At 40.4% G+C, this 19,102-nt stretch overlaps 3 protein-coding genes across 20 annotated transcripts in view; 2 read left to right on the forward strand and 1 right to left on the reverse strand.

Annotated features, from left to right (window-relative positions):
- The first annotated feature begins 153 nt into the window (after positions 1 to 153).
- Phf10 (PHD finger protein 10) lies at positions 154 to 16,903 on the forward strand. 2 transcript variants are annotated; one of them, XM_076926566.1, is made up of 12 exons: positions 154 to 349; positions 2,101 to 2,207; positions 4,664 to 4,794; positions 5,329 to 5,412; positions 6,312 to 6,445; positions 6,541 to 6,690; positions 7,332 to 7,441; positions 8,766 to 8,919; positions 11,144 to 11,299; positions 15,168 to 15,276; positions 15,541 to 15,729; positions 16,725 to 16,903. In XM_076926566.1, the coding sequence occupies exons 1-12, from the start codon at positions 266 to 268 to the stop codon at positions 16,808 to 16,810; spliced, it is 1,494 nt and encodes a 497-aa protein (XP_076782681.1). In that variant the 5' UTR covers positions 154 to 265; the 3' UTR covers positions 16,811 to 16,903. The 2 variants fall into 2 exon arrangements, with proteins under 2 accessions (XP_076782681.1, XP_076782682.1); XM_076926567.1 differs by having other exon boundaries at positions 5,335 to 5,412.
- C28H6orf120 (chromosome 28 C6orf120 homolog) lies at positions 16,005 to 18,715 on the reverse strand. Of its 3 annotated transcripts, none has more exons than XM_076926568.1 (2): positions 18,595 to 18,715; positions 16,005 to 18,418 (listed from the first exon to the last, which is right to left on the reverse strand). In XM_076926568.1, exons 1-2 carry the CDS (start codon positions 18,628 to 18,630, stop codon positions 17,750 to 17,752), a joined length of 705 nt encoding a protein of 234 aa, XP_076782683.1. In that variant the 5' UTR covers positions 18,631 to 18,715; the 3' UTR covers positions 16,005 to 17,749. The 3 variants fall into 3 exon arrangements, with proteins under 3 accessions (XP_076782683.1, XP_076782685.1, XP_076782684.1); XM_076926570.1 differs by having other exon boundaries at positions 16,005 to 18,353; positions 18,595 to 18,707; XM_076926569.1 differs by having other exon boundaries at positions 16,005 to 18,501; positions 18,595 to 18,684.
- Positions 18,682 to 19,102, forward strand: part of Wdr27 (WD repeat domain 27) — a 111,230-nt gene continuing 110,809 nt past the window's right edge. For 11 of the 15 annotated variants that reach the window (XR_013107941.1, XR_013107940.1, XM_076926553.1 and 8 more), the window contains exon 1: positions 18,682 to 19,075. The gene's annotated coding sequence lies outside the window, so the exon portion shown is untranslated. The remainder of the gene's footprint in view (positions 19,076 to 19,102) is intronic. The other 4 variants (XM_076926562.1, XM_076926554.1, XM_076926555.1 and 1 more) reach the window with 3 other exon arrangements.

Consider the following 19,102-nt stretch of genomic DNA (forward strand, 5'->3'; position numbering starts at 1 on the left):
GGCCGGCGGAGCCGCGCAGCTGCGGCCGGCTGACGTGAGCGGCGTGCGGGTCCCGGCCGGCGGCGCGCTGGCGGCCATGGCGGTGGCGCTGGCGGGCCGCGGGGCGCGCGGCGGCAGGGGCCGGCCCCCGGGCGGGCGGGCGGAGGGGGCGGGGCCGGGGCGCCGGGCGGCCCGCGCGACAGCGGCGGCGGCGGCGGCGGCGGCGGCGGCGGCTGGGACTAGGCGACGGCGGCGAAGACGACGGAGGCGCGGGGCGCTGGGGCTGATGGCAGCGGCCGGGCCTGGGGCGGCGCTGTCCCCCAGGCGGTTCGACAGCGACCCAGCCTCCCCCGGAGCGCAGTCCCCGAAGGTGAGTGGAGCGCGCTGCCCAACGGCGGCAGCGGGCGGGGCTTGGGAGCGGAGCAGAGACCGAGCGGCGGGTCCCGGAGCAACAAGTGCGGCGGACGGTGGGCGCGGACCTCGGGGCGACCCGCGCGGCGGGGTGGGAAGTTGTCGGGAACAGTAGGGACCGGACGACTCGGGAAGAGTGGTTGAGACGAAGCGCCCTCAGCCTGGGAAAGTCGGAAAAGTTGCGGCCTTTGGGGATCTCAGTCGCGGAGACACTGAGCGGGACATGCGCTTGGGGTCCCGAGTTTGCGGATCGCGGGTTCACACCCACAGACCCTGCCAGCCGAGGTGGTCCGCGCCACGTGCCCGTCCCTCCCTGCGGGGCCTCTGGCTGCTGCTCTGTGGACCTCACGGTGGCCCGGCCCGAGTCAGAGCAGCGCCCGGGGGCTGCTGGCTCCCTGTCCCGCCTGAGGACGGTGCGTAGGAGAGGCCCTTACCTGGAATGTAGCCCTTAGGATTCCTGGTAAACCCTGTGTCAACTTCCGTTACTGTTTCTTTTCGAGTGGATCATTGTTTTTAGTTAAAAGAAAGTGTTGACATACAGAGATCCTTAAGATGTTCACAAATTATAGTGCTTATAATGCTCCCGAGCTTGAAATGAACCGTGTCAAGTATGGCATATGAATACTGTGGAAAAATTAAATATTAAGAAAATAGATTATCTTTCAACTTTTTAAAAAAAAATTAAGCCTGTTTACTTCAGTTTTGATGAGTGAAAAGAAGAATGGTTTCCATGTTTTTTTTTTTTTTTTAATTTGGAAAATAATTTTAGTAAATTCCTAGGTGCTAGAGACATAATGAAATGTAAAATCACGACTACATTAACATATACGAGACACTTATGTGCTAGCCCTTGCTCATAATGTGCTCCTATATCACTTCACTGAATCCTTGCATCAGCCACCTAGGTTTTCAGACAGGGAGAAGCTTGCAGCGTTACCACACAGCTGGTGGCAGGCAGTGCTCAGTAAGACTCCAGGCAACTCCACAGTGGCATGCTGGCCTGTGCTGTCTTTTTATTCTCTTTCTCAGGTCTTTATTGAAACGTATAGTAAGAGTAGTAGTGTTAGGAGCTATACTACTTTGATTTAAAAAAAAAATATGAGTTTAAGCCTTGAGTAATATGTAAATGAATTGATTTAAAAATATTTGATTACTTATTTCTTTAATGGAATGGCTCAACAACATATATCTCCTATGAGCTTATCACAATGTGCTGGATTTCTACCATAGGAGAAAAGGAATGCAGTTAGACTTTGTAATCTGTGTGGAGTCCTTCTTTGACTCCAAAGTAGCTAATTAGAATGTGATCTTGTAGGCCGCATAAAGTGGAAGGCTACTATAAAATTTGCTAATACCCCCCCCCCCCCCCCCCCAGCTCAACTAGGAAGACTTACTTTGATCTTAAAGTGGTGTGGCTATTAAAAAGCAGAAGACATTTGAACACAACCTAGTTGGTAAGAAAGTGAAAGCAGAGTACATTTAAACTAATTTAATTTTGTTTTGATTGAAGGTCAGTTTTTAGTTTTATTCCATTTCTTATAACAAATTCGTCCTTTTAATTATTCTAAGGAATTAAGTTTTCTAAGAAGAGTAGTTAGAAATATGATTTCTCTTATTGATACTTAGGCAGACTAGAATGATACATAATCACCACTCTGTTTTTAATTCACTTTTAAATTTCCTATTTTTTTTAATCACTCAAATGTACAGGATGATAATGAAGATAACTCAAATGATGGGACCCATCCATCTAAACGGAGGCGGATGGGCTCAGGAGACAGCTCAAGAAGTTGTGAGACGTCAAGTCAAGACCTCAGGTACTGCTACTTTAAGGTTCAGTAGGAACTTTGGTAGACTGTCTTGCTTACTTTTTCTTTCCCTGCCCATCCCAGGCAGCAGAAACAGTTATTAAAACTTATATGCATCTGCTGGAGAGGTGGCTCAGAAGTTAGGAATGCTTGCTCAACTGGAGTCTGGTTACCATCACCCACATTTCATAATCTGTAAACTCCAGAGGCTCTCATGTTCCATTTTGGCCTCCACCGATGTTTGTGTACATATATACAAAGCAAACAAACAAATCTTAAAAAAAAAAGTCATAATACCAAAATAGGTCTTGTTCCTGAGAACTATTAAAAATTATGGTAAAGTAGGTATGTATGTAAAACTCACCATTGTCGACACTTTTTATATATAAAGAGTACATATAATTGGAATCAGTGGTATTAATTACATGGACAGTGTTATGCAACCATCACTCTCAGCCCTGTGTAAAACTTCAGTAACTCAAACTGCATAACTCGCCAGTACCTCTTACTCCTTCCTGCCAACAGCTACCAGAATTGTGGCTACCACAATTCTACTTCCTGACCCTGAGTGTGAGCCATACATTACCTGCCCTGTGTTATCTGGCTTACCCACAACCATATTATCTTCAAGGTTCATCTGTGTTGGAGCTCAAGTCTGAACAATACTCCGTGGCACTGCTACATTTGGCTTATTCACCTGCAGAGTGGGGTAATTAATGCTGAAGTGAGCACTGGCATTCAGAACCCTGTTCTTAAATACCCTGGTATATAACTACGAGGAGAAAGCTGTATCATATGGCAATTCTGTGTTCAGCTTTTGGAAGGGCCTTCCATACATTTCCATAGTAGTAGTATCATTCTGAATTCCCACCAGTAATACACCTTGCAACATTATTTTTGGTGTTTGCTTGTTTTGATGATAGGCATACAGAAACACATAACATAATCATCCACTGTGATTTTTGTCTTATATACCATGGCTTGTGGTGTTTACCGAATATTTTTTTTTATTTTTATTTTTTATTACTTTATTTTTATGGTGCTTTTTGACTATTTGATTTATATTTTTGGAGAAATGTCTTTTACTTCTCTGTCCATTTCCCTATTCCTGCCCTGTTTTTGTTTTTTTGAGACAGGGTCTTACTATGTTCCTTTGGCTGTCCTAGAACTCGGTATGTAGATGAGGATGGCTCACAGTACTAGGATTAAATGTGTGCACTACTATGCCCAGCTGTCTATTTCTTTTTTATTTGTTGCTGATGAGTTATGAGACTTCTTTATGTATTCTGCACTCTGAATTTCTTTATCAGGTTTGTAACTATTTTCTAGCACTCCATGGCTCTTCTCCCCCATAGTTGATAGTATCACTTTTTAAAAAGTTTTTCATATTGTTTGTTTTTTATAACTTTTGGGTGTTAAGTCTAAGAATTTGTTGCTAACTTAGAATTTTATTTCATTCTGAGCTACTTTTTTGCATGTGCTATAATGGGAGGTGAGGTTCCTTTCCGTAGCTTTGTGTTTCTGTTCTTTCCTAGCACCAGGCTTGGCTGTTTCATGAGCTAGTTTTTAAATGAATAAATGCAGCAAACCACTGTCACACTCCTGCTTCTTAATTTAGAACTTAGGTGATCTCGATCAACACATTCCTTACAGTCTTCACTACTCAGCCCTGCAGTTGTGCAGTACAGGCACAACTTGAAGAATACAACATTCCTTACAGTCTTCACTACTCAGCCCTGCAGTTGTGCAGTACAGGCACAACTTGAAGAGTACATCTGGTCTTTGCTTCTGGGTTTGTAGAGTATAAAGAAATAAAATTATAGTTTATCGTTCAGTTCATTGAGAAAGCGGTCCTTGGAATTTCTGCTTTTCTAGTTGTCTGTGACTTACTGAGCGATAGATAAGGATCAGAAGTTGCTTAAGTTGTATCTGGTATGCATGAAATAATTGTAGTGAAAGTTAAATTAAAAAGACTTTAGAGTTGCTGCCTTTCTTTGTTTTCTCAGACCTAGTAGTTAGGAGTCTTGAGTTTTTCATTTTAACTCACGTGTCCTTTATGTGTGTGCACATGTGGGTTTGGGTACCTGCAGAGGCCAGATGATCATAGTAGATCCTGAGCTAGAGTTAAAGATGGTTGTGAGCTGCCTGATGTGGTGCTGGGAACCGAGCACCAAGAGCAGTAAGTGCTCCTGACTCCTGAGCCATCTTTCCAGCCTTAGGTTCTTTGTATGTATACAAATTGCCATGTATACATTTGCATGTATAAAAATTTATGGATTTTTTTATGTGATGTTTTGGATTATTATTTTAATTTATTTTACTCATTTTGTAATTTTTCTCCATAAGCATAGCATAATAAAAAGAATTGCAGTCCTTAAAATTGTTTTGAAAATAATTTGAAATATAAATATGATTGAAATTTAATAAATGCCATATATAAGGCATAATGTGTGTTTTTGTCTTAGCTTCAGTTACTACCCAGCAGAAAACTTAATAGAATACAAATGGCCGCCTGATGAAACAGGAGAATACTATATGCTTCAGGAGCAAGTCAGTGAATATCTGGGTGTGACCTCCTTCAAGCGGAAATATCCAGGTACTTACTTATGGCTCAGTGTATTAATGGATGACATCGGACTTACAACAGAGACAGGGTACACTTGCTAAGTTTAATTTACGATTAGCACTGAGTGTCCTCCTATAGAGGTAGCATGCTTCTATGTGTCACCTAGTTCTTTAGGGGCTGAATAAGTACTAAGATTATAGGTGTGTAACATCATACATGACTACTTGAGGATAAGTCTGAAAAGAAAAGTCAGATGTTTTTGAATTTACACTGTTGCTCTGTGACCTCAGGAATAGAGTTAGCGTCTAAGCCGAGCTTGCATTATAGGGAGCCATTCATGAGTTGCCCTAATGTAGTTAAATGCCTAACTTTGGGTTGTTCTAGATTTTAGTTTTTTAATGTTTATTTTTTGAATTTGTAAGATTTTTTTTTGTGTGTGTAGTTACCTAATAACACTTAGAATATTCAAAAACAAATGTGCTTAAGATAGTTATTTTTAAGTTTTTAAAAGTTCTAAGATGTATAGTTTCAGTTTTTAATAGTCGTGTTGCTCTGCTTTTGGAGATTTAGAGCGACGAGATTTATCTCACAAGGAAAAACTATACCTGAGAGAATTAAACGTCATCACGGAAACACAGTGCACGCTAGGTAATCAGCACCTATTGTGTTTTTTAAGCTGAACATTTGTAGGTGGTAATTAGATAAATGATACATCTTCTAAAATATTTTTAAAAATTAATAAATTATTTAAATAATAAGTTGTTTACTTCATTTTTAATTGTTAAAATATAAAATGCATGCTAAGTTTTTTTTTACTACAATATAATTTTCTAGTGATAACTTTAACAGTGTTGTCAAGATGTTTGTGTTTTGGGAATAGAATCTGTATCTAAGTATAGATCTTTATCATCTGTAGTACTGGGGATTGAACCCATAGATTTTTATCTTTGGCAATCTTGTCAAACTTTTAGTTCCTTATAGCATATGCTTTATTGATAATTTATTTTTGGTGAGTGTGTCAATGTTAACAGGCACTTCCCAGTGTAAACTCATCATAGCAATAGGAAAATCTGACACTGATGTTTGTGAAGTTACATGGCGTGTGTAGACTGGCGAATGTTTTGAGATTTGAATTGATAGTATTTCTGATACATAGATTTGGAAACTAAGAAATATATATTGAGAAATAATTTTTATATAAATAATTTTATATAAACAATTTTAATATAAATAATTTATATATAATTTTTATATTGTATTAATTATTAGTGGCTAGTATATACATTCATAATTATTTCTAAGTATATTCTTACAATTTACATAAAATAGAAAATCATTTGGCTCAAGAGTTGATTTTTTTTTTTTTTTTACAAGATAACCTTTAGTTTTAATTTACTTTACTAGGAAGAGTAACTTTTATATTTTACAATATTAATTTTGTTTTAATTACTGTAAGATAGTAAAGAGAAGCTAGTTTTGAAAAAGCACCTGTGTTCACTTGGCCTTAAAATATTTTCTTTGCTTTCTTTTGGGGCGGTCCAAAATAGGTTTAACAGCATTGCGCAGTGATGAAGTGATTGACTTAATGATAAAAGAATATCCAGCTAAACACGCTGAATATTCTGTTATTCTCCAAGAAAAGGAGCGGCAGAGAATTACAGATCATTATAAAGAGTATTCTGTAAGTGATTTGAGGTGACTGATGTCTGTCTTAGGGGGTGGGGAAACTTTTTATAAAACTAAATATGACTTCTAACTAGAATATTTTTCTTTCAGCAAATGCAACAACAGAGTACTCAGAAAGTCGAAGCCAGCAAAGTGCCTGAGTACATTAAGAAAGCTGCCAAGAAGGCAGCTGAGTTTAACAGCAACTTAAACCGAGAACGCATGGAAGAAAGAAGAGCGTATTTTGACTTACAGACACATGTAGGGTAACATAGTTCAGGAGTATCTGGGTCTTTTTTGTTACTGTAAAATGGTCATTATTATTATTATTATTGTGCCAGCTGTGTTTATTTTCTCACAGAAGTTACGGTACCATTTTTAATGATGTATTGAATGCCATTTGTCTGCCCTCCTACTCACCCACCCTTCTTCCTTTCCTTCTTTCTGAAACCTCTCTGCTTTATGAGTTAGTTTACCTAGCAAGACAAATAGTAGCTATGTATCTAACTCCTGTGTCCCCAGAGTGTGTGTGAGAGCAACACACTGAGCTTGTCTGTTTGGTTTTGATGGGAGCTCCATGAGGTTACACAAATGTCCCCTACATTTCATAGAAGGAGCCAGGTGAGCTACAAAGAAGTTTATGTACTTCACAAAACAACATGATGAGCCAGAGACTTACACTGCCTTTCCTCAGAGCCTGTGTATATGGTGAACAATAGGCACAGAAGTAAAGCGCTCAGCTGGGAGGTACCAACTGTCCCCTAAGTTGTTGCTGCTGTGTCATTTAAATGCTAGCTTTTCTAAGGGTGGGGACATGGATGTATTGTACACATGGAAATTCTTCCTTGAAGCCTTGATTCCCAGGTTGAAATCAGTTTTCACATTTCTTGATCTTAACACAGGTCATCCAAGTGCCTCAAGGAAAGTACAAAGTGTTGCCAACAGACCGAACGAAGGTCAGTTCCTATCCAGTGGCTCTCATCCCCGGACAGTTCCAGGAGTATTATAAGAGGTATTCAGTACTTTAGTTAACATTGCTTTTGGGGCCTCCTAGAAGTTTATGTTCACCAGTGACACCAAAGATGTGTCGGATTTGTGTCTGCAGTTTTCCTCTTGGGTTCTGTGTAAAGAACACGATTCTATTAGAATTGAAGGCCTGGGGTGAGGTCTGGAGTGCTGCCTCTGCCTGCCCTGTCTGCATAGGGCTTCCGTGCTTTCAGTATGGCATGTGGCCCAGTAGTTTGGAATCCCTGGGAAGTTTTTGTGAGATGAGAATCTCAGGTAGGTTCAGCTTCCGATCCTCTCCAGAGTCTTCACTTGAGTGGTACTCACAACATGCAGAATGGAGAGTGACATGACAGCAGTGAGAGGTGAGATAAAAGAAGGGACTGATAAGTACCGGGGCACACATGGCCACACCCCTGTAAGTGTACTTACTTCTTGTTTCCTTCTTAAATATAACCAAAACCTTTCAGACCAGGACAAATGGGCCCCTCTTGTTTTAAAATCTCAGCTTTCTTTCAGCAGTAGACCTCATTCTGGAGACCTGTTCTCAGAGTAGGTGTTGTGCAGAAAACATGATTTACAACAGAGCTAGGCAAAGCACTTGCTGTTTGATATTCTAATTTAAAGTATGTAAAATTTTAAGTTTAAAAATTTTTTTCAATCTAGAAATTTCTAAAAATCTGGTGGTGTTCTATCAATTCCTATGTTCTGATATGGTGATTATGTACTGAGGTAGCTTCTGAACAATAGCCCCTTGAGACCAGGAGGGCTACATGTAGCGTCCAAACTAGGGGAAGACTTAAGTGTTGCCATACATGCTTTACAATGTCTTAAAGTAATCTCTGTTAAAAAACTGTTTCCTAATTATTGTCTAATTGTTACACACCATGCACTTCATGACTTTGTTAGGTCATCTTGTCAGTCTATGGTGTTGGCTCTCTGCAGAGCCTGTCTATGCGTGGAAGGATGCAGTGCACAAGTCGTCACAGCTTGGGTGTGTGGCTGAGCAGGAGCATGTTCTGGGCTGCCTGGGTTCCACTCCTCTCTGCTGACACATTAGTCATCATTCTTTTTTTGTTTTGAGGGTAAAGGGAAAGACTGCCATTATGTTTAGATAGAAGCAAATGGATAATCTGCACGGTCAGTTAGGGAAAAATGTCCTGATTGCTAAAATTTATTACTTATCCTCACCTGATGACCAAAATGAAATTCTCCCTACCATTTGTGTGAAGTATATGTGAGAGGCATAAAGCAAATTTCATAGCTTAAAGGTAGTAGTTTTTACATATCTAGTAATTAAGGAAGAATGAAAACAACCTTTCTGAACTTAGGTACTCACCAGATGAGCTTCGGTACTTGCCATTAAACACAGCCCTGTATGAGCCACCCCTGGACCCAGAGCTCCCGGCACTAGATAGTGATGGAGACTCAGATGATGGCGAAGATGGTGGAGGGGATGAGAAGCGGAAGAACAAAGGCACTTCGGTAGGACCGTGCACCTTCATGGGAGGATCCTGGGGTTATTTGCTGACTGCTTTCCTGGAATGTTAAATTGAACTCTATTACCAGACTGTTTGAATGGGACAGTTGCATATATTTCTAGAAAATTTTCACAAGAATATTTAGTGTATATTGATATAAATAGGTTTTGCATTGCTTTTTTGGGGTAAGTTTTATATTGAAAAACTTTTGAGCAAGATAGGCAATTGTATTCAACATTAATATTCTTCTGTCCAACTTGCTTTCTATGCAGATTAAAACACTGAACAAAATAGATTGATCTTTGCCGCACAGAAATGTAATTTTTCTTGGGCTGGGGCAGTACACATTACCTTGTGCTTCTTTTACTTAATCTGGGGCTTCCTGCAAGAAAATGTTAGTTCACTAATGTGCTGTATATTTAGTTTGCTGGGTGCGTTTTTCATACAAAAAAAAAAAAAATTACTGTGTGTGCTGCCAAAAGAGAGTACTCATCCCCAAAATTTAGCTGCTAAAAAGCAAGACGTTTGCTCTCAGGGCTGCAACTTTCTTTAGAAATACACATTAGGCCACAACCCTTTATGTGTTGCATTGTAGCCAACCCAATGGCTTGTTTTCATTGAGTGGCATTTTATTCCCTTGTCTACAACAACTTCTAACACATACTTAATTTTATGTGTTCCATGAAATGTGTTCTGTCTATGCCCTCCGTGGTGATGCCTCTTGTCAGTTACCAGAGAGGAGCTAGCTGTGGAAGTTAACAATGATGAACTCAACTGTATCACACTGTTCTGTGAAATACAAATTGATCGATTATTTGAGGAAATAATTTTGACAGCATACTCAGAATTTTTTCACAGATTTTGGCCATGGCAGATTATTAACAGAGTTAATTCTAAGGACTTAATTAGATGTTAGCAAAATTTAAATATAAAAAAACGTTAATTTTAGTGTTTCAGAATTTAGAAATAAATCTTTATCTACAGGGGTGATACATTTACACAAAACAAATGTTGTTTAAAGAGTATGAGAAGCCGGGCGGTGGTGGCGCACGCCTTTAATCCCAGCACTTGGGAGGCAGAGGCAGGCAGATTTCTGAGTTTGAGGCCAGCCTGGTCTACAGAGTGAGTTCTAGGACAGCCAGGACTACACAGAGAAACTCTGTCTCGAAAAACCAAAAAAAAAAAAAAAAAAAAAAAAAAGGGTATGAGAAAATGCATGTAGTACTTTACCAACACAACAGCACATTTGCACACATATGCAATGTACATACAGTATGTGTGATTGTGTGCACATACTGATCATGTGTTTATTGGTGCATACACAGTGTGATCACATGTGTACACAGCAGTATAACCAGTTTTGTGAATTACACTGCCAGAGTGAAACCACATTAGGAGGATACAGGGTATGTATGAGAGTTTGGGCCTCTCTGCAGAATATAAACACACAGAGAACCAGGAAGGAGACATGTGATGTGCCCAGTCATAGGAGGATGCTTACCAGGTGGCTATGGACAGCTTAAGTTTTTTCATTCACTTTTCATATTTATGTGAATATAAAGTTGTTACCAAGCATTGAATTATAAAATGAATTAAATGGTCAGATACTGAGGTCTTGTTCCTTGAACAAATATAATTGTCATACTGTGGTTGGTAGCTAGGGATATGGCTTTGGATCTTTTACAGTTTGAGCATGGTTATGTATTTGAAGGACTTTCTTTTTTTTTTTTTTTGGTTTTTCGAGACAGGGTTTCTCTGTGTAGCCCTGGCTGTCCTGGCACTCACTCTGTAGACCAGGCTGGCCTCGAACTCAGAAATCCTCCTGCCTCTGCCTCCCAAGTGCTTGAAGGACTTTCATAATAACTTCTATCACTCAGGAAAAATAAGTACTTCTATAAATATAAAACTATGCATCCACGTGGTATGAAAAATATTAAAGCCGTGTAATATAATAATAGTTGAGCTGGTAATTTCATTTTTGATGACTTATATCAGAAACTGTATTAGCTGACTAGGATACTCACTAATAGAAATAGTTATTAGAAGGGTAAATAATTTTTAATATGGCTTTTCTTACTCTATTTAGAAATGAATTTTTAAAAATCATCTTTATATTTTTCACTGGAAAAAACTTTTAACTTAAAAAAGTGTTTTCTGTCATTTTAAAAAATTGAGACTCAACTTGGTCCTGATTCCAAGGAACCTTTGTTTTTACTTGTTTACTACAGGACAGCTCCTCAGGCAATGTGTCTGAAGGAGACAGCCCCCCTGACAGCCAGGAGGACACCTTCCAGGGAAGACAGAAGTCAAAAGACAAAATGGCCACTCCAAGAAAAGACGGCTCCAAACGTTCTGTACTGTCCAAATCAGTTCCTGGGTACAAGGTAGAAGAAAAAAGCCCCTGACTCGGCCTCTTTCCTGGCCAGCCTCTCCCTCATACCGTTAACTCTGAGCCTGAGGAGCTGAGCTTGCTGCGCTCTGTCATCCTGTCCTGTGCACCTGTCCACTGCTTTCTTTCTCTGGTGGCTTTCTTGTCACTTTTGGTCATGGTATAGCTTCTATTTCCTGTATATAAACAATTTATGGGTCTTTGTCCCTTTAAGTAATAACCAGACAAACAGGAGTTTTTAAAACATTCTTTCAAGGCAGAACTTTTTTTTTTTTTTTTTTTTTTTGAGTGCAGGGCATAATTGTCTAGCATTTTGAATATATGAACAGTTGATGAAGCTTAACTTGGTAAGCTGTGAAGTAGGGATGGATTTAAAACCACATGAGGTGGTATTTTTGTAGTGCCTTTCATTGAGAATCTTCAGGCTTATTCTAAGGATTGTTGGATCCTATTGCCAAATTCTGCCAAGTTATGAATAGAAAATAGGAAGAAGTGTTACTTACATCATTGATTTTGTATAACCTTTGGCAGATAGCTGTACACCATTCTGTTACAAGGACTAACCTAGTTTGTGGATCTGATTATTCTTAGAGTAAGGCCACAGATTTATTCTTTTGAACATTTGTTTTCTGTCTGCCTCTCCCCTTGAGAAGTTGGATGAGGGTTGAGCAGCTGTAGTGGTGCAAGGGGATGTAGGAGGAACATAGAAGGAATGGACAGTGTTCAGCTTCGTGATGTGGACGGTGACGGTACAGCATATACTCCTGGTCTTGGCTGTATTAGAATATGCATCCAGTCACTAAATGGAGGTGTACTAAAGGAAAGGTGTAAGTAAGAGTCTTGCTGAGTGAGTTGTTAAACACCTGTGTGTTAGTATTGCGACAATGGCACATGGCAGAGAAAGACAAGAGAAGTGAACTGTGAGTCACTGTCAGTCAGCCCCACTGGAACACGTTCTGACAGTGCCTATGTTCTGTCCACTTAGAACATGCTTTTGTGGCACAGCCACACGATTGATAACTCACTCAGTAGGGACTCTTTCTGAGGACAGCTTCAGTAGGCTGCTGTGTGATTTTGTATTTTTGTTTTAACATGTATAGCTTATCTATGCTTTTTAAACTAAAGATTTCAGTCACTGCTTAATAAATGAAACCAAAAAAACTCCAAAGATTACATTTCAGAGGCAGCCTGCAGAAGCCAGTATATGTCACTGTCTTAGAGGTGCCAGTGGGAGTGACAGCTGTTGGGCTGAGGAAGCGTTTAAACAAGGAGTCTGTTTCATCATGCATTATAAAGAGAATATTGAAACAGACATAAAATACAGGCTAGAACTGAAGAACCATCCATATTATCACTGATCTAGTGAGTAAATCATATAGATTAATCTTAGTTAATAGTACTCAAGGAAGCCTCATATGCAAAATAAACATTTTATAAGCTGTAAACATTTTTAGTAACTAAAAATGTTGCAGGTATTTCAAAGATAGGAACAGCCAATATATAGATAGTATATATTAATGTGAACACAATTATTGAAAGTTAACCTCTGTATGGAAAGTATTAATGAGCCAAGATGTGCCTAAATATTAGGTTACTTCAAGCTGACACACACTTTAGAATATGGGAGTTAGACATAATGTATGTGATGTAATAGGATGACTGGTGCTTGCCCTCAACTTGTAGGACGGTATTGCTTAGGTTACATTAACCTGAAATTAAAGTGTAACTGTTAGGCTCAGGCCTACATACATAATTAAAATCTATACTATGTTAGTGCTACCATGAAAGTTTCAACTTATTTTGCTGTTTTTTCAACAAGAAAAGTAAGTATACACGAACCTTTTATTTGAGATGCTGAGGGCTGTTGGCTGAAGAAAACTAAAAGGCTGTGGCAGTGTGCGAAGGTGATCAGAGTCTTAGTGAGGCACAGGGCTGTCCTCTCCCTCCCTCAGTGCTGGTCTTCACTTTGTCTGTGAGGCCCTGGATGCAGGCTGTGACCTGTTAGAGCCTGGACTGCAGGAACAGTGTGCTTTTGTGTGTTGAACTGTAGCATCTCTGGAAAGTGCTACAGTGGTCTCTCCCTCTTCCACTGCTGTGCTCCCATCTATCACCTTTCTTTCTTCCTCATCCCTCTTCCCCTCTCCCATCCTCCTATATTTTTCTTTTCAACAAGATGAAGATTATTGGGTAAGAAACAAATTGGTTTATGAGAACATTATGTGTAATTTTAAAGGTAAACCCTGAGGTTTCTTAGTGTCTCCTTTTATTATAGGCATTATGTGTACTTTAGTGATTATAGAACTTGAATTGCTCTAGAATGTGAATTAATTTGTGTTTTATTCCTTTTGAGTTGCTTTGTAAAGAGTCTCCTATGAGGAATTCTCTTTTCAGAATTTAATATTGTGTGGCTTCTTCCCTGACTTTAGTAAAGGATATTAGAGGACTTACTCTGCTAGTATCTAACCTAAACTCTAAGTTTATCTTTCACATTTAGTACAGGTTATTGAAAGTTCTGCTGCATATTATAGCAGTTAAGACTCAATCTGATAAGTGAATTTCCTAGCTATTTTTTTTACTGATGTCCAGGACACAGTTAAAGCATGTGCTTAGGATGCAGCAGGAATAGCAGAGTAACTAACTGCTATCAGGTGCTGGGAGAGCAGGGTATAAAATAGAAAGGAGATGCAGAGTAGTCAATGGGACGTTTTCTATGTTTGTTTAACTCCATATTTATTATTTTGTAGAGACATTTGTGATTGTTTAGTTATTGTTTTTTATCATATTTATGTATAAGGTTGACTTTTTAAAAAATAAATAAGCCAAAAATTGTTTTTGAATGCCTCTGTCATCTTTTGCAAAGAAAGTATTAAAAAAAAGTATTTAGGTCTGACAAGGTACACAAGTGGCAGTCAGATATTTAAAGTGAGTTTAGATCTCTGTGGTGTAGTAATTTAGAAAAGAGATACACTGTGTCTGAGTGTTAGACTGTTACCCTGTAGTCATCTCTGTTCCCCTCCCCCACTTTTAAAACCATTTATTCACACACTTGTACCTGTAGTACAAGTGAGCACCGTTTGTGAAGGTCAAGATTAATGATGCTCAGATATCCCTTCCTTGCCCTGATAGTTTAGGTGTAGGAAACCTCTGATACCTTGTCTTATTCCATGTTTAAAGCCCTAATTCTATGTATGTTTTTAATCTGAAAAATAATACTCAAAATATGCTTTGTGTATTTCCTACTTGACTATATTCTCCTTGTCCCATTACATGTCACAGTGAATGCTTCTCTCCTTTAGCATAGTTCTTTTAATTCTTTAGTCATGGAACAAGAATATGCATACAACTTAGATTTCTACAGATATTTATGCGTGACTGTATGAATGAGACATCTTTTAATTAAAATGTTCAAATATTGTCTTTTTAGTTTATTTTTTAAGATTTTATAGGTTCAGCTTTATATCTCTGAAAAAATACCAGTTTTGAAATAAAGTGAATATATATGTTGTTTAAAATTTAGGCTTAAGTTTTTATGTGTGGTCACTGGTACATGGATTTTCTTTCCCAGTTATCAGTGGCATTTGACATCCTATTTCATTTTCCCTTTTTGGTCTTATATGGAGGATGCTAAGTATAGAGAGCACATGCACTAAATTCAGGCAACACAAGTTGATGCTGTTTATGGAGTGCAGTCTAGGCTTTCATTGGTAGGAGAGGTTTATATCCATCTTATATCCAGTTTCATCTTACAAAAAGATTTTCATTAGCAAATTATGAAAAGTAAAGATAAGGTAATAACAGAATCCCTTTTGAACCCATAGTGAGTCCTTCTGGCATGAATTTATAGCCCTCTTCTACCCTTCCAGCCAAAGGTCATTCCAAATGCTCTATGTGGAATTTGTCTGAAGGGTAAGGAGTCCAACAAGAAAGGAAAGGCTGAATCACTTATACACTGCTCCCAGTGTGATAACAGTGGTAAGTAAAGATGTCTCCTTAAGATTTTAACCTCACCCTGCGTGTTACCTCAAAAGCTAGGGTTTATTGTTGTCAACAAGGTGTCCATCGAAGAATCAACAAATGGTGACTAATTAATAGACAAAGCCCATGAATCCTCTACATTGTGTTTTGATGTTTCTATAGTGATATTAAGCATGACCGCCATTCTTGGGAACTAAGTTTTTATATGCCTTACGTTAAAAGTTCTTTTGTGAAATGCTATTCATGTTGGTTTTGATTTAGGCCACCCTTCTTGCTTGGATATGACCATGGAGCTTGTTTCTATGATTAAGACCTACCCATGGCAGTGTATGGAATGTAAGACATGCATTATATGTGGACAGCCCCACCATGAAGAAGAAATGATGTTCTGTGATGTGTGTGACAGAGGTTATCATACTTTTTGTGTGGGCCTTGGTGCTATTCCATCAGGTAAAGATGAAAAAAACAAAACCCACATTATCTTGTGTGATGAAGATCTCCCAGCAGTTTTTAAGGCTGCATAAATGGCATGAACATGTTCCAGTTATGATCAAGCTGTTTGTCCATGTCATAGATACTTGATTTTCATCCTTGCAAGCAAGGGACCAAAGGACAAATGAGATGACAGAATGCCTAGGTTAGGGTTTTGGGGGGGAAGTATCATTTGAGGTATAGAATGAGCTGGTGTTTTCTACTACAATTACTGAAGTAACAGCACCAGTCTGTCTCGATGGTTTGATTTTATTTTTAAAGGTTATCTATTAACAAAGTGACTGCTATGTCTTTACATATGCTAAGACATTTTTATAAAGTGAGGCAGCATGACAATTCCAGATAACTTTAGGATGGACACAGATTCAAATAGTAAATCACAGTAATTCTATTAAAACATTGTACAGGTAATTGTGCAATCTGAAGACCTTAGTTGCATAGTTAACACTATATAGTGCTCTATAAAGAGGTTCCTGGAATTCCTTTAGAAATACCCAACTTGAATAGTCACTTAAGTTTTTGTAATAATTCAGATCAAGTATGTGGGATAGGTGCTAGTTTTAAAGTGCATGGAGAGAGAGCTGTTAGAATAGGGGAGGAAAAAGCCAGAGAAAGCCAGCTTTAACAGGTTCTACGGTAGGAATTGTGTTGTTGAGGTTTCAAGAACATAATGGTATTTGAATTTTAGGAAAGATAACAGTAATTTTTTTTAAAGGTACAAATGATTGTTTATGCCTTTTGGCCATGCACTGAAAGGTCACATTGCATTGGTTACACTGATTAGGGTTGTTTACATGTTCTTCCTTGGCTTAAGGAACCAGTCAGTACTCCCTCCCACTTAAAAACCCAGGGAGATATCACTACAGATAGCTCAGGAATGAGTTTAGATGGTTTGTACTCAGTCCTATAAAAATAAAATTCCACTCTATATTAACTAACAATTTTTCTCCTAGGTCGCTGGATTTGTGACTGTTGTCAGCGAGCTCCCCCAACACCCAGGAAAGTGGGCAGAAGGGGGAAAAACAGCAAAGAGGGGTAAATAGGCTTTGACCCTCATGTTTGGGATATTTGGTGCCAATTTATTTACAACTCTTTCATTTTTATGCCAATAAAGAACTTTTTTTGAAGTTAACTATGACCTTAAACATTAAGTTGATTTATTTCTTTATTAGCAACTTCTACCCTTGAAAGAAAGTCAGAGAAATGGCTCATTTCCCCAGACTTTAATTTCGTAGTATTGTCTTTTTCCAGAGATCAGCTGAAAGAGGTAGCAACTTAATTTGAAGTATTTCTTCTTGAATATAACAAAGTTACCACTTGTTATGACTCTGTCTTGACCTGATTAGGTAGCATCATAGTAACCTAATAATCAGAGAGCTCCAAGCTGGCTAAGTGGGGGAAAGGGCAAATGGCCCACGATCTGGTACAACTGGATTTGGAATCGTCATCACCGGCACAGCAACAAACAGTTTGTAAATACCTGCTGCCAGCAAAGCTTGCTTAGGTATCAGGTACCATATCCCTACTGTGCACAGAGGCTCTGGGAACAGCGAAGCTGTCACTGCATTTCCGACCTGGCTTTAGTACCTCTTTAAAACTTGAAGTGTTGTACTTCATTTAGAACGTCTATAAATTCTACAGTCTTCAGCCTTTTAACTTCTGCACTAGCAGCAAAGTTTACTCTGATTTATACAGCCTGTTACTGTAATCTTTTTACTCACCTGACTAACCAAAATGTATTTAAACATTTTATTGAGCAGACTCCTTTTTATAGGAATTTTAATCTCTAAAATATTGTGCTTGCTGCTTTTCCTGCTTGGGGAGTAAACTGAGGTAACAAAACTGTATGGCTTTATTTTTCCATCCTAGTCCAGAAAAAAGTAACCAGAATTTTACCAGGTCAAATATCAAAGGTTCGCAGCAAACTGTAATCGCTCCATGCAAATAAGGGTTTGTGCCCCAGCACTTATTCAAGGGGTCAGAAGAGAATTTCAAGCACCAATTTCAAAATGCTAATCAATATCGTCCAGAGGACTGACTCCTCTTCTTGGGCTGCCTCCTCTGGAGCGTAAGCTTGCTTCTGACTGGCTCCTGTTGGGTCAGCGGCATAGGCAGCCTCTCCGAATGGGTACTGATCCACAGTTCTGTCATAGTATACCCTCATCTCAAAGTCGCTCTCATGGTGAGATGGGTGTCCATAAATTCCTATCCCGACCGGTCGCTGGAAGTGTGCCGGTATAAAGACCACGTCCTGGCCACAAGTGACAGACTGCAGTTCATACTCATCGAAGCTTGGGTGCGGAGTGCTGTCGGACACGTACAGGTCCGCATCCCCCCTCAGGCTCTGCATCCTGAGAATAATTTTACCCTCGTGGTTCAACCGCAAGTAGCTGTAATTCCCGGCTCCTATTTGGCCCTGGACCACGTGCAGAAGGAGCCACTCCTCCGGGACGTCGTCGTCTTCCAAACATTTTACCAGGGTCACCACCTGGCACGCCAGGATCATCAACAAGGCGCACCTCCAGAGAGTAGCCATCGCTGGGACACTCAACTCGGGGACTCCCTCATCTGCAGTCGCTGTGCTGGGAAGGCACGGGTGACAGGCTTGACTGGAGGTGCTCGTCCACGCAGACCAAGATGCGTGCACCTGGGTCCCGGGAACCGACGGTGGGGAGGGAGAGAAGGGGTAAAGAATAGGGAACGGCAGAGAAGGAGGGGCGGAGGAGGCGGCTGGGAAGAGGGAAACGGTAGGAGGGACGTTAGGACAGGCTCTTGGGGGCGCAGGTGTCTGGAGAATAGCGAGGTCGCCGACCCCGGACTCACCGCCACGCCCCGCAGGCCACGCAGCACCCGCAGCATCCGGGCTCAGCCAGGAACTCACTCCAGCTGGCGGAAGAGAAGTCGCGCCCGGAAGTGTGGTACTCCGGAAGCGAGGGCTTTTGGGAACCAACTTGGGCCTAAGGGGCCGGAAGTGAGGCAACGCCAGGTTCTCGCGAGGATGGAGCAGCTTTCCCGTAACCATAGCGACGCGGCGGTCGGTATCGGTGAGTTCCGGAAAAAGTGAGCTGGACGGTCGGTGAGGCTGTCTGGGATTGCAGCTTGCCTTGGCTCCTCGTCTGGGGGTAGTCGGGCGACAAGCTTCCGGTGACTGGGAAGCCTGCTCCTGGACGGCGGAGGGCTGAGCCGCGCGCCCGACTGGTGCGGCCCTCGACGGCCCCTTCCAGCCTCCCGCGCCCCAAGAGCCGCGCGTGAGTGGCTTCCCTAAGCCCTGCAGAAAATATAAATTTCAACGTGAGAACTACTAGTAAGAAATGATCCTTCTCAAGTCCAT

The sequence above is a fragment of the Arvicanthis niloticus genome, chromosome 28 (genome assembly GCF_011762505.2).
Source record: "Arvicanthis niloticus isolate mArvNil1 chromosome 28, mArvNil1.pat.X, whole genome shotgun sequence".
NCBI lineage: Eukaryota > Metazoa > Chordata > Mammalia > Rodentia > Muridae > Arvicanthis > Arvicanthis niloticus.

Bases quoted from the DNA above. Each gene is read 5' to 3' on its own strand.
- Phf10 (XM_076926566.1), top strand. From the start codon at position 266: ATGGCAGCGGCCGGGCCTGGGGCGGCGCTGTCCCCCAGGCGGTTCGAC. The intron at 6,691-7,331 runs GTAGGGTAACAT...ATCTTAACACAG, and splicing joins ATTTTGACTTACAGACACAT to GTCATCCAAGTGCCTCAAGG. The intron at 15,730-16,724 runs GTAAAGATGAAA...TTTTTCTCCTAG, and splicing joins CCTTGGTGCTATTCCATCAG to GTCGCTGGATTTGTGACTGT.
- C28H6orf120 (XM_076926568.1), bottom strand. From the start codon at position 18,630: ATGCTGCGGGTGCTGCGTGGCCTGCGGGGCGTGGCG. The intron at 18,419-18,594 runs GTGAGTCCGGGG...CCCGGGACCCAG, and splicing joins GTGGCCTGCGGGGCGTGGCG to GTGCACGCATCTTGGTCTGC.